Source organism: Schistocerca nitens, chromosome 1, assembly GCF_023898315.1.
Source record: "Schistocerca nitens isolate TAMUIC-IGC-003100 chromosome 1, iqSchNite1.1, whole genome shotgun sequence".
Lineage (NCBI taxonomy): Eukaryota > Metazoa > Arthropoda > Insecta > Orthoptera > Acrididae > Schistocerca > Schistocerca nitens.
The window spans coordinates 267,703,736-267,718,360 of record NC_064614.1 but is presented as its reverse complement, the minus strand read 5'-3'; the positions used below and the strand labels follow the sequence as shown (position 1 = coordinate 267,718,360).

The 14,625-nt window shown below is 42.8% G+C and overlaps 1 protein-coding gene across 2 annotated transcripts in view; it reads left to right on the top strand.

The window, feature by feature from the left end:
* Window positions 1-2,948: 2,948 nt before the first annotated feature.
* LOC126235413 (uncharacterized) overlaps window positions 2,949-14,625 on the top strand; it is a 39,444-nt gene continuing 27,767 nt past the window's right edge. Inside the window, exon 1 of one of the 2 annotated variants that reach the window (XM_049944138.1) lies at window positions 2,949-3,013. In XM_049944138.1, coding sequence (XP_049800095.1) covers window positions 2,965-3,013 — 49 coding nt within the window. In that variant the 5' untranslated portion in view covers window positions 2,949-2,964. The remainder of the gene's footprint in view (window positions 3,014-14,625) is intronic. The other variant, XM_049944145.1, reaches the window with a different exon arrangement.

The window sequence follows — 14,625 nt, the reverse complement described above, 5'->3', positions numbered from 1 at the left end:
CTTAACATCTGAGGTCATTAGTCCCCTAGAACTTGGAACGACTTAAACGTAACTAACCTAAGGACATCACACACATCCACGCCCGAGGCAGGATTCGAATCTGCAACCGTAGCAGCTGCTTGGTTCCGGACTGAAGCGCCTAGAACCGCTCGGCCACAGCGGCCGACCTCGTGCAAGTGGCGAGTCTCTATGCCACTGGCACCAGCTCTATCTTTGCGCCTGTGGTGCTTTTGCGCTGGCTTGTTCGGACGACACAGCAGTTCTCATCAGAACATTTATGTTTTGAAAACATTTTGTGGGGATACTGTAACACTAAAACTCTAGAGGTCTACTGATTTATTTGGATTTTGTTTCATTTAATGTTACATCGTTGAGCTTCTGTAAATATGTTTGATTGAATCGATAACATAAAATTGTCTACTCATTTCTTTGTTAAAACTTTGATGTCATGATTTGATTCTATGCAATGTAGTATATCTGTCATTTAAATTTTTTGTCTCAATTGGACGGAGACAAAACTTACTGTATATCTTTGGAATTTGTTTAAATAATTTTGTGTAGAACTACCAATATATGCAAATGTTCTGTTTTATTGAAAATGTTTGTTTGCTGTTATGTAAATTGCTGATCCTCACTTAGGGTTTTTACTTCTTTAGTATATAAATGGTGTAGTGGTTCCCCTCGGGAACGGAACTGTGTAGCGCGCGCAAATTGTGGTTGGCCTAGGTAGAAAAGGTGGAACAAGAGTCAGTCGGGGACGAGCTAACAAGCTGTGCACTGCCCGTGTAAGAGTTGAATATTGTGCTGGTTCTGAGAAAGGCTTTTCCTGCCGCTTACAAATGCCTCGGATGGATGGATAAATAGCTGGAACGATTCTGGAATTGGTATCCATCATCGCCACCAAGAAGGGACAGAGTCCAGCAATTCTGCCTGCAAATCCACCTACCAACATGCTGTTGCCACCACATTGCGCAATCACTATAACGGAATGCTATAATAACGTACAGTGAAGGATCAGCTTATTGGATGTGTTAGTGTGCTCAAATATAAGGTAACTTACAATTGAATTCATGTACCTACCTTGATTTTTCCCTATCACAACACCTTTCAGGCTCCTCTCCATTTAAACTATGATTACCGTGTGTCCTAGTTTGTGGAAAAAATGAAAGCCTCAGAACATTAAATAATGTTGTTTGATCTTTGGTAAGAAGGGAGTATTCAGATTTATCGTGGGTTTAATGAAATTGTGGGAGGTAGTAAATTTAGTCTTGTGAAAGCCTCCCAGGGATGGAAACAGTCTAATTTAAAGTTTTGTGGAGTTTCAAAGTCCCCTATTTAATCATTTACTTGCAAGTAGAAGACTGTGGTAATAAAGACAATTTGCAGTTTCTTTTAAAGATTAAAAGCCCTTAAAATTGAGGCTTATAAAGGTTTGTTTAGTTAATAATCATAGTGCTACCTGTAGTAAATTTTAAAAGGTGAGTAAGTTTCTTGCAAATTTGTCAACATTGTGTTTCACTGTAGTAAAAGTGGAAAACTGCAATAGTAGAAAATTATATGTTCATGATTGCTAAGTGTTTGTCTCTCTTGTGTATTGGAAGTGCATATTAATAGTATAACAGGATCCACAGTTTGTCTATTGTGCTGATGCTAGGTGACCAGTAACGGGAAGACCACTATATATGGAAACCATAATTTCTTTATTCAAAAGGTAGTGAGAAGCAACGTGTTAGTGGATTCCAATTAACTCTCATTTTAAATAGTTAAGTATTTAACTGAGAGAGACTTAACCTATGTCAAATTTATGATCCTGCAGTGAATGTTAATAGTAATGTTATAAAGACCATTCAGTTTGAACAAGCCCTGAAAGTAACAGTGTGTTTCGGTATGTGTTATATTTTTGCCAATAGTTTGTGCTGCTCTAGCTGTTAGCGTCAATCTTACCGTAAACATATGTATGTGTCTCTTGCCTAATTAGGCTGGCGACCGTTTTCTTTATCCGTTAAACAGTGCAGATAGGCAAAAATTTTGTTTATTACTGTTCAAATATTTACACAATTCTGACTTTCATTTCCGATAAGCCACCCCCTTTAGGTACAACTCGGTCAACACAACAAAACTCCTCTCAGAGGGTAACACTGCTCTGATGCTTTATACCATAATTGTTTTAACTAGATAGTTACATTTCACGACCTGCCTCCTACTTTAAGGTTATGGTATAGCAGTAGCAGACGGTAGTGTTATAATACTCCCTAATTTTTACGAACATATATTTCTATGTGCAAACGTGACCAAGAATAGCAGGTAACTGAGTGTGATACAAAGAGATTTTACGAATTTATCACGATTCTGGCCTGTCCCTTGTGTGTGTGTATGTGGGGGGGGAGTGGTACATCAGAAGTCGCCACCGGCATACAGCGGGCCAGGCCCAGGCAATTTTTGCATTTCGCTTGGTATACGTACCACGGTCCACCATCGTGATAGTAATATTTTGCCCGAATACTGGGCGAAGAATCTCATAGGTGGTTATTGGATAAGGAGTTAATAGCATAGTGAGCCTTGGCCAGTTGACTGGTAATCCATTCACAGCGTCACGGCAAGAAAGGAGGTCTGACGACTTCAGTGCTACTTCTGTGTACGAACGAGAACATTGTTTGGGGAAGCCAGAATTTCATTGTTTTGCTTTGCTCATCTTTAAGCTACATTTTATGTAGATCGTTTGTGCCTTAATGACTTGCTGATCGAGGCCAAATAAATCAGGGAAAGAGAGAGCTCTCACGAGATGGCGTACGGTTCGTCGCCCTGTGTGCTGTTAGGGAAGCCAGGAAAAGCCGCGGCCGCTGCAGAAGCGGGGGCGGCGGTCGCTGGCCATCCGGCAGCGGCGCGTCCTTGGCGCTGTCCGTCGTATATAAAACGTAGCAGGCGGCAGCGGCGCGGAGTCCCGCTGCAACGCCTCGCCTCGCCATGGCAACGCCTGCGCTACCTGCTACTGCCGCAGCCTACGTGCTTGCAGGTGAGATATCGCCTGCGTGCAGTCTGTGGCGATTCTGGCGTGTGACGCTGCCGCTGTAGTTACGTTACTGCTAGCGTTTTCCAACTTTCAGGTAGGATTCAGTTGTGGTGTTTGCCATTATATTTTCACAGTGATACCAGCTGAGAGATCAGTTCCTCACTCAGAAACTTAACCTTCGACTTCGAGATAGATCCTCTACAACCAGATATGCTAACGAAAGGCTAGTGGACGGCAGTGTGGTCGCCAATTAGAAACTCTTCGCAGGCATTTAATACGTGTGTCCGTGCTCTACGTGACGAAGCGCGCTTTCTCGCTGCGTAGCTCTTGTGTAATGCTGAGCACTCGATATTGGCTGCTGCTCCGTGCCAGTGTGTCAAGTCGTTTACAAATCGTGTGAGCTGTAGGAGGAGAAAGGACAACTGCTGCAAACGACTCGCAGTGCTGTAGCACTGCATCTGGCCACCGTCATTCCAGACTGCAGCGTTTACTTCCAAGTTTTAGGCCTAATCGTGTTGTCTGTGTCCAAAAGTAAGGACTCTAGGTTCGATTTAATATACTGCTGTAGTATTCTTTACGAAAACTTTTTATTTGCCCGTATTGGAATGAAGGGTATACCGATTGCTAGTTTCGCCCTGTTAAATGGCCATCTTCAGATCATATAACAGAAAGCAGTGTCTACAGCGACCACTGAAGCAAGAAGCTTTTTCACAATCATGTTTACAGTTCCAAACTGAAAATACATATATTTTGTAAATACGTAATGCTGTAAACACAATTGGCCGGCCGGTGTGGCCGAGCTGTTCTAGAAGCAAGAAGCTTTTTCACAATCATGTTTACAGTTCCAAACTGAAAATACATATATTTTGTAAATACGTAATGCTGTAAACACAATTGACCGGCCGGTGTGGCCGAGCTGTTCTAGACGCTTCAGTGTGGAACCGCGCGACCGCTATGGTCGCAGGTTCGAATCCTGCCTCGGGCATAGATGTGTGTGATGTGCTTAGGTTAGTTAGGTTTAAGTAGTTCTCTAAGTTCTAGGGGACTGATGACCTCAGATGTTAAGTCCCATAGTGTTCAGAGCCATTTGAACCATTTTGTAAATACAATTTTGAGTTTGTGATTGTAAACATGATTGTGACAGTGCGTCTTCCTTCAGTAGTCGATGTAGACACTGCTTTATATAACACGGTCCGAAGATGGTCATTTAACTGACAAAAATAGTAAGTGAAGTGCCATTCCTTGCGATATTGGCAAAGAAAAAGTTTTCGTAAAGAAGACAATGTTGTGTTGGCTGAAGAGCCAATACCGTGTTACTAGAGGAGGCCGAAATGCACGAGTTGTAGCTCACGCAGGCTGGCGTGAGGAGAGAAGAACTATACTGGCGTGAGGTCTGGAACATGACAAGGAATTAGAATTCAGAAAGCGGACGTAATTAGTTTGATACTTAACTTTAATCCATTAATGATGAACGTCGCTCTTGACGGTACATGATTCACATTATTGTCTGTTCAGAATTCATTCTAATTACTGAATATGGCGCCTTGCTAGGTCGTAGCAAATGACGTAGCTGAAGGCTGTGCTAAACTGTCGTCTCTGCAAATGAGAGCGTATGTAGTCAGTGAACCATCGCTAGCAAAGTCGGCTGTACAACTGGGGCGAGAGCTAGGGAGTCTCTCTAGACTAGACCTGCCGTGTGGCGGCCCTCGGTCTGCAATCACTGATAGTGGTGACACGCGGGTCCGACGTATACTAACGGACCGCGGCCGATTTAAAGGCTACCACCTAGCAAGTGTGGTGTCTGGCGGTGATACCACAGACTATATTTAAAGATCGTCTCCTACAACACTCACAATGTCAGATTATCATAATCACTTTATCGTCTCGTACACAGAGCGTTGGAACACTGGTTCAGCTGGACGTGGGAAGGAAGCATCCATCCCGACATCTGTCTGAATTAGTTTAGAGGAGCTACAGACATACCAACATCAGCATGGCTGGACGTGAACTTGAACCTCACTCAGCCTAATACAACAATGGCAAAATGAACATACAAAAGGGCAGTGCTTTGAATAATGTCCGCTACTTTACTTAGATAGAAACAGGAAACCTGTAGTAAAGCTGTTTGTATAACAAATCAACTCTAAGGGAAAAAAGACAGGCAAGCTGGCAAAGTTCTTGTGTAAGAGTCTTTATTTGTGTGTCAAGAACCAACATTATGTGAGGAATCAAGGAATTTACTACAACCCCATGCTGATCTTTCCCGTAGGGATCGCGAAGATGAGATTAGACATTACAGTGCGCACATATGCACTCGAACAACCATTCTCCCCACGCTCCACACGTGAATGGAATGGGAACAAGTCCTATCAAGTGGCACAATGGGGAGTGCCCCCCCCCCCCTGCCATGTACTTCAAACTGTTTTGCAGAATATTGTTGTAGATTTAGATGTAGAATTTCATAAGAACGTCTATCCTTTTCTTGTCGACGCTATTTCTTTTCTTTTTTTTAAAGGAAACCGCTGATTAGACACACTAATACAACATATTTATTATAACAGAATACGCTACAAATTACTTGTAACAGATGCTTAGAAGTTGACTACTCCTCGTCACCATCCGACTTTGACGTATCACAAGTTCACAATAATTGATCAGTGGCTCCCCTACAAGAATGAAGATGTGAAACTAAACACTGCATGTGACAGAACTGCTGTGCGACCAGATACGTGGAAGGAAGAAACCAAAGTTTATAAACACGGCAGTGGTCTATGAAACATGACTACAGCATGGACTACACACAAAGTTGTCACAACAATGATGGATTAGAAGCCTTTTCATATTTTTGGAGTACGGCTAAAGGCGTGGGATTGTCCCTACCTGCAGTTTATATGCGTGTTCTGTGCCAAGGACTGCGCATGCGTAATTCATTAGTGTAGAGTATCCCTGACGCCAAAGATGCTTTCGAACACGCTTTCACATTTGAGTACTGTGACTGCTGGCTACGCGGGAGACGCTAAGAGGCGAATGAGATTTTCCATGACTATGCCGCACGGGCACGATATACCGTACGTTGAGGTAAACAGTTTTCTGTAAATGAGGGGTAGTGTACAAATTGTAACGATTTCGAGGAAGAAAAATATTTAGATACGCATTACGAAGTGAAAGGAATGTTAACGGACCATCCAAGCAGAAGTAGGAAGCTTGAGAAAGAAAGCGAAGAAAATACTGGTAGCATCACACCAGTCGAAAGAATGTTGTACGAAAAACCGTAGACAAATTTGACACTGAACACTCGACCAATACAAATTATTTATAAGAAAAGTATGTGTAAATACACTTACAACCGAGTAATTTCGCTTCTCATTACGTCATCTACGCATATGTAAGAACTAGTGACAATATCCGATACGTTCATAGCACCCGCCGAGGAGGCTGTGTGTCTTGTAAATAAATTCCGTATCTCAGTTAGTTACTTCAGGAAGAATTACATTGCTTTATAATAACACCGCCAGTTCTGTTGCATCAGAGAAGTGTGGCGAAAAAGTAGCTGACTCAGCTGCCTCAAATCCATGAGGCATTTAACGTTTACTTGTCTCATGCCGCAACTTATCTCAACTCTCCCGTATTTTCTTTTCGTGTGTGTCGTCGCTTCGCAGTCAGAACTGCCAGAGCAATCGGCATCCTTTAATAGGAAAACTTTGGGCACCGTTGAATGTGAACTCTCAGAAATTTCAAAGGTTCATTGATGGTTTGTTGCATTTACAAAAAAATTATTTCCCAATTTAGTGCTTTATCCTCCTTCGTAACTGAGTGGTCAACACAGATGGCTGTCATGCGGATGAACCGAGTTCGATTCCCGGTATTGCTTAGTGTTTTTCCTTGTTGGGAGGACTGTTACAGAGTGCACTCGGCTCGTGCTGTTAACTGAGGAGCTATTTCACCGAATAGTAGCGGCTTCACGGTCTGGGAAGTCTGCAAAACGACCGAGAGAGCGATGTGGTGACCACATGGCCCTCCACACAGCATCTACATGATGCCGGAAGGCGGAGGAAGGCACGACTGGCAATAGACTTCACTAAGGCCGTCACGACCTGGCGAAGCGTTCGTTTTTTATTGCGCTACGTAATGGAAAAAAAGGTCATAATTGTTGGTGTGCTTCGAAGTTTGTTACATTAGTGTACAAATGCGCTACCTCTGTATAACTAATGCACGTTGTACACGAGGTTTAGACACGAATTATCTCTTATTTCCCGCAACTATTAATGTATCCCCTATTGTCGAGATACCTATTTCTTCCTCTCACTGCGATGTCTAATACTTTCTGTCATTTGCCTTAATGACTGGGAAGTTTCATACCTGTCAAACCTAGCATTTACAAAGAAAGGAAAGAATACAGCTACTAGATCCCATAGGAGCAGTGAAATGAAAGTACCAGTTTACATAGAGCAATAAAATGACATAAAAGAATAGAATTCCCTCAATTTGCGTGTTACAGCATTCGTAAATGCCGGCCCTGGTGGCCGAGCGGTTCTAGGTGCTACAGCCTAGAACCGCGCGACCGCTACGGTCGCAGGTTCGAATCCTGCCTCGGGCATGGATGGCGTGATGTCCTTAGTTAGGTTTAAGTAGTTCTAAGTTCTAGGGGACTGATGACCTAAGCAGTTAAGTCTCATAGTGCTCAGAGCCATTTGAACCATTCGTAAATAAATTGAGCTGTTTTGAGTTTCCGGGGTTATGACCACGTTGTACGAAAAAATCACTCGTACTTCGTGTTTCCTCCCAACAAAACAAGGAAAAATATCGTGTAGGCACATGCTACACGACGATTTTACTATTGCACTTACCCCCCTCCCAGTGGCCGGTATGGGAAACACTCGCTGACGTTACGGTAAACAGTTACGATGGTGACTAAGGAAAACGCATCACATTGTGAATGGTTGTGCAGATACTACCACGTGGCTCAGCGTGTTCTCGCGAAATATCACGAGAAAAACTCCCAATACGCCGACCGAAGCGCCCACACTTCCAAGTGCAGTAATATCACCGTCGACTAATATACTGAAATGCTTTGTTTCTTCATTATTATTGTTTGCTGTTTTCAGTTCATACGAGCTGTTCACCTTGTCATTAACTCGTTTAAAATGTTGAAAAGTCTTCTTCCTTCCACACAGGCATGGACTTGTGTAAATTATTCCGAACGGTGCCTAACCATTTCGCAGGTTTTCACCTTACAGTCGTAAGCTGTCTCTGCTTTTGGAATAACCGTTGAATATTACGGTCCCGGTCCCATTGATGGGTTGAGGGAGGAGACCAGACAGCGAGGTCGTCGGTCTCATCGGATTAGGGAAGGACTGGGAAGGAAGTCGGTCGTGCCCTTTCAAAGGAATCATCCCGGCATTTGCCTGGAGCGATTTAGGGAAATAACGGAAAACCTAAATCAGGATGGCCGGACGCGGGATTGAACCGTCGTCCTCCCGAATGTGAGTCCATTGTGCTAGCCACTGCGCCACCTCGGTCGGTCTGTACATTTATTCACACGTCTCCTCCCATAGAGTTCAAAAGGACTGAGGTCGTGTGAGTGCGCAGGTCATGCCACTGCCTCTTTCCCTCTTATGACACAGGGCTGTGCATGTGATTGTGACTAAAATATGGAGTCCCAGTATGCATAAAACGCACCATTCTTAGTGCAAGGGACACATGCTAAACGGTGTCTGTAAAAGTTAAAAAGGTGATCCATTGTCATCAGCAACATCACATAAAGTATTCCTTCCATAATAACTAGAAAACGAAGCATAATTTATACGTCTTCAAATGGCATTCATTGTTTGTTTCCGGGTGAAAAACTTCCGCCAAGGTTTCAAAAAAAAAAAAAAAAAAAAAAAAGAAAGTACCGTTTTTAACTGTTGGAAAAGGCGATTTGTTACAAAAGAAAGGCTATGATAAAATATCCCCTCCGACGACGAGGAGGGGAGGAGCACAAGTTCGTATCGAAAAATAACAGACAATGGAAAGGTTCGGGGCCATTTGAAAGGCACCGTCCCAGATTTGTCTTTAAATTATTAGGAAGACCACAGAGAGCTACAGCTGCTCGCCCGTACTCGGCCCTATACTGAAAAATGCAAGTCCAATGCGGTAACGATACGCCACCTAACAGATTAACTAATTAAAATATTGAATGATAGAACAAGCGATAAATAACAGCATTGTTTACATGTAAGAAGAATTTCGTTCTCCGTTTTCGTGCTGTAATACCGTGTTCTGTATAAAGGACGTCGCCGGTGGAACGGACTGTTATTTTGAAGATTGTTTCTGCCTTTGAATCTACGTCTAATTCAGTCGATAAACATAGTAGTCTATGTTGCAGTAAGCTCCAAAATATTCAGCGCCAAGATCTGTTGATATTGTCGTCTTTACTCCGAAGATTGGTTTGATACAGCTCTCCACGCTACTGCATCTTGTGCAAACTTCTTCGTCTCTGAATAACGGTTGCACCCTACGTCCTTCTGAATCTGCTTGCTGTATTCATCTCGTGGTCTTCCTGTACAATTTTTATCCCCAACGTTTTTCTCCAATACTGAATTGGCGATCCATTAATGTCTCAGAATGTGTCCTATAAACCGATCCCTCCCTTTTAGTAGACATATACCACACGTTTTCTTTACTCCCCAATTTTAATAAGTGCTTCCTCATTGGTTACATGATCTACCCATCTAATCTTTAGCATTCTTCTTTAGCGCCACATTTCAAAAGCTTCTATTTCCTTCTTGTCTGAAATGTGCATCGTTCACTTTACACGTTCATACCAGGCTACACTCCAGAAAAATACCTTCAGAAAGACTTCCTAACACGGAAATCTAAATTCTATGCCAACAAATTCCCCTTCTTCAGAAACGCCATTAGGGCCATTGCCAGTCTGCATTTTAAATCCTCTCTACTTTTACCACCATCAGCTATTTTACCGTCCAAATAGATAAATTCATGTACTACTTTTGGTGTCGCGTTTCCTAATCTTATTCTGTCACTGTCGACTTCATTCCATTACACTTGCCGTGCTTTTGTTGACGTTCATCTTATATCCTTCTTTCAGGACGCTCTCCATTCCGTTCAACTGCTCTTCCAAGTCCTTTGCAATCTCTGACTGAATTACAATGTCACTGGAAAACTTCATAGTTTTCATTTCTTCTCCCTAGCCTTTAATTCGCTCTCCAGTTTTTTCTTTGGTTTCCTTTACTGCTTACTCAATGTACAGTTTGAATAACATTGGTGATAGGATACAACTCTGTCTCATCCCCTTCTCAACCAGTGCTTCCCTTTCATTTCCGTCGACTCTCATAACTTCCGTCTGCTTTCTGTACGAGGTTTATATAACCTTTTTCTCCCTGTAGTTTACCCCTGGTATTTACAGAATTTCAAACAGAGTATTCCAGTCGACATTGCGTAAAGCCTCCTTCAAATCTACAAAAGCTATAAAAGTAGGTTTGCGTTTACTTAATCTGTCTTCTAAGATAAGTCATAGGGTCAGCATCTACGACACTCAGCTGAGAAAGTAAACCATCGCCTCAGTGCGCAGATGCGATAACGAACAACAACCAGATCTGTTTGCCATCTAAGCAGTGTCCGGCAGTAGTAGGCCCAAGAGCGATCTGGAAATTTTTTACATAATAAAACTGTCGGAACCATATAAAAGTTTATTTGTTAATGGCCACTGGTTTCGTCCACTGGTCTTCATCAGGCCACTTACTCCATGAAGAGAGTAACATGAATGTACTTAGAGGACTGTTAACTACAATCACAAAATAAACATAGCACATCAATAAACCTATAAAAGAAAGACAGCTCTACGCCTTGGAGGCTGCTGAACCTGGCGGGGAGCAGGCGCCACTCTAGGAGGCATACACCCACAGCTGCATGGCATGCAGTTTACATCGCGTAAATAGCCGAACCTCCACCCACCGGCTCCAGCCTCAAATCACTGTCAGCCACTGGCTGTAAAACAAGTTAAATAAACGCTACCTCAGGATCACGGGGTCCCGGGTTCGATTCCACGCCGGGTTGGCTGTTTGTGTTGTCCTCATCATTCCAACATCATTCATGAAAATAGCTAGATTGGACTGTGTACATATTGGGAATGTGTAAGGGCGCTGATGACCGCGCAATTGAGCGCCCCACGAACCAAACATCATCATCATCATCATCATCATCATAATCATCATAATCATCATCATCAAGTTAAATAAAATCTAAATAAAATTATTTACGTAAAATATTTACGTCCAGACCATAGGTATATGGAAAACACAGATAAACTTTATCGAACCATAATATAAAACTTAAAATTGCCTAAAAATACAGAAAATAAGCTATTAACGTATAAGGATACGCATGTTGTCCTCTGTAGAGCCCTGTGTGTAACAACCACGAGGCAAAGATAATTAGCAGGGAAGCCACCAGCAACCGTGGTAATGTTCTGAAGATCGATGTATTACAACTGATGCTTCAGTATTGACCTACACTGTTTGGCGCACCAGCAATCAAGGTACTATCATCAAGTTGGATATGTTGCTACTACCGATCAGAAAACGAAATAGTTATTATTCGTTGGAAATTATTCTTGTCACAATTGTATTCAAAATTAACGTGACCTTTAACTACTAAAATGTGTTGCAATGAAACAATACTAAGACATAAAACGTTTGTGGCCGTATATAGGGAGAAGTGCATAGGATATGTCTGGTATAGATGGCGAGAAAATATCTATAACCATGGTGATCGTATGAAGATCGATATGTTGCTATTCTTAAAATTGTATGTCACATGAGGTCCGAGGCATTACAGTTTACAGTTGTGTTTAAAACACTAAAAACATAAAAAACCTCAGTGGAACAATACAAAAATAAATTGAAATAAATCTTTGACAACAACATTAAATGCCACAAGGGCACTTAAACGTACGTGAGATAACGATGATTAGGGAAATGAGTCACCAGTACTCTGGTAACAACAAAGTACTAGAACAGTAGTCGAAACCGGTCACCACTACATAAATAAACATATTTCTGCGGTTGGGACTGTTTTATTATATAAAAAATTTTAACATAACCGCTGACTTTCCAGTATAAACAAGCCGAAACGTTTCAAAAAAATCTTAGACCTGGTAATTGAGATCAGGCATTGCCTGCATAGCAGCACGGGAAATTGTCATAGTTTCTGTGTCTCAGTAAACATTACAAAATGATTCTGATCAAGAAACAGCAGGTTGGAATTAGATTTCTTTGATGATACGGCTGTGTTGGTTCGTTTTCTTTGTTTCCAAATAACTGGCCGCAGCAAGCCGCGGACATTTAGCCACAGAGCAACGTGCGGAAGGTGAGAGAACAGACTAGGAGGAAGGGGAGAATCAAATTTTCTCGTCCACTTAAGTCGAAAAATCGTTTGGCATAAAATATCGGCAGGTAGCTATCAGAAACGGCAGTGCATGACACACGGATCGCTGGCAATGGCCGCTGCTGGCAGGCTGACTGCTCACGTCCCCGCGCGGGCCGCGCCCACGGTCAAGGTCGCCGGACAAACCCAGTCCCAGCGCAGAGATCCGCACTTCGTCGCACTTCCAGCTCACTACGGTGCGTCGAGGTAAAACCTGGCTTCATTACTACTGAGGTACTATTACGTAAATCAAACATTTGAATCTTCTAATGACGATGTCATAAACTTATATGGGGAAAACGGCGATAATATGAACGTTGAAGACGTTTATTTCATTAACCTCGTTGCGGGAATCCAGGTAAGCTGCGATCGGCGAGGGGCATAGACACTGTGGCATATGGAGGTTTGGGTCGGACTTGGAAGCGTGCACGGATAGTCGAATGGTTAAGGTGACGTTCGCAAATATCTTCGAGTCCCGGTCCGGCACAAATTTTCGTGTGTCATCAGTAAGTATGATTTCCATACCTAATACAGCTGCTGTCAAAAATAATGGCAACTGCTAAAAAACGCCGGCCGGATGGCCGAGCGGTTCTAGGCGCTACAGTTTGGAACCGCGCGACCGCTACGGTCGCAGGTTCGAATCCTGCCTCGGGCATGGATGTGTGAGATGTCCTTAGGTTAGATAGGTTTAAGTAGTTCTAAGTTCTAGGGGACTGATGAACTCAGAAGTTAAGCCCCATAGTGCTCAGAGCCATTTGAACCATTTTTTTTTTTTTTTTTTTGGTAAAAAGCTTCGTAATTTGAATCTGCGTCTACTAAGAACATTGTCAGTGGTCCATGGGTGAAATGTTTCATCGGAAGAAATACATTTTTGGAAGCCCTGGCGCCTTTAGAATTTTTCACTTCTAATGGGTACAGAACACCTAGGTTGAGATCCTTCTTTCGGAAAACACAATTATTTATACGGTGTCTCTATAATTAAAGTCCCAATTTAGAAACGCTGAGGAAAAAGATCCTTGCTCATAATAACGTCAAATTTCAATAGCATATTGTGGCGCAGGGGAAAACGTCGTGGAACAAAAAAACGTAGCAATAGATAGTGTTGTAAGCGTTTAATGTAAATTATGCCGGCTACAAAGGACAGATGAATTACAATACCACGGCTGTGATTTGAGCTGCATATTACACCATCCGTACTGTTCAGTGTATATGACTGCACAAGCTCAGCAGTCAACGGTTGTGTCACTGTTAGTTAGGTAAGCAAATCCACCACGGCAAGTTCGTACATATCGGATGGGAAAAATCGGTGTTTACTTTCCTGAGGCCAAAAACCGCATATAAAGTAAAATGACGTCGGTTTTTAATTGATCTGGAGCCAAAAACCACATAAAAAGCAAAATGACATCGGTCTCTAGTTGTCGCGAGAGTGGCACGAGACATGTTCAATATGGTGTCCACCGCTTTCTGCCTCAAGCTGATATCGAGAAACAGCGTGTTCCACAACAGATCGGAGCGTCGTACTGGGCACTATCAGAATGCGTTGCGCAATGCGTGCCATCAATTTACCTACGTCCGTAATTGCAGCGCTGAACACAACATCTTTCAGATGACTCCAGAGACACAATCTGGATGGGTAGGTTGTAGGGAAATGACGACTGATATTTCTAGCATTTCCGAATTGTCTCTGCAAAAGTCGCTTCGCTGGCTGCGCAATGTGTGGGGGAGCGCCACCTACTCACAATTGTTGAAGGATTGGAATGTTGTTGGTGCGCAAAAGACTCTCATGACGTTTACCAGTGACAGAATAGGAAACAGGACCTGCGGGACTCATCTCCTCGAAAAAAATACGGCACTACGATAAACGATGCTGTCAACCAGCACCACACGTTCACCTCTACAGAATCAAGTGGTACCAATTGATGTGCATGCAGATTTTCCCTTGCCCGTATTCTGCAATTGTGCGTATTGACATATTCTTCGAGACGGAAATGGACTTCGTCTACCCACACAACGTTCCAAGGCCAATCATTGTCCACTTACATGCGAGCAACGAATTCCAGAGCTGGCAGGACAGCAGTAAGAAGCTCCTGTAAACGGGTGATTTTGTATGGATAGCAATGCGGGATGTTTCGTATGATTTTATGCATCGTGCATGCGGGAATCTTCAACGTTCGGGCAGTTCCCCGTGA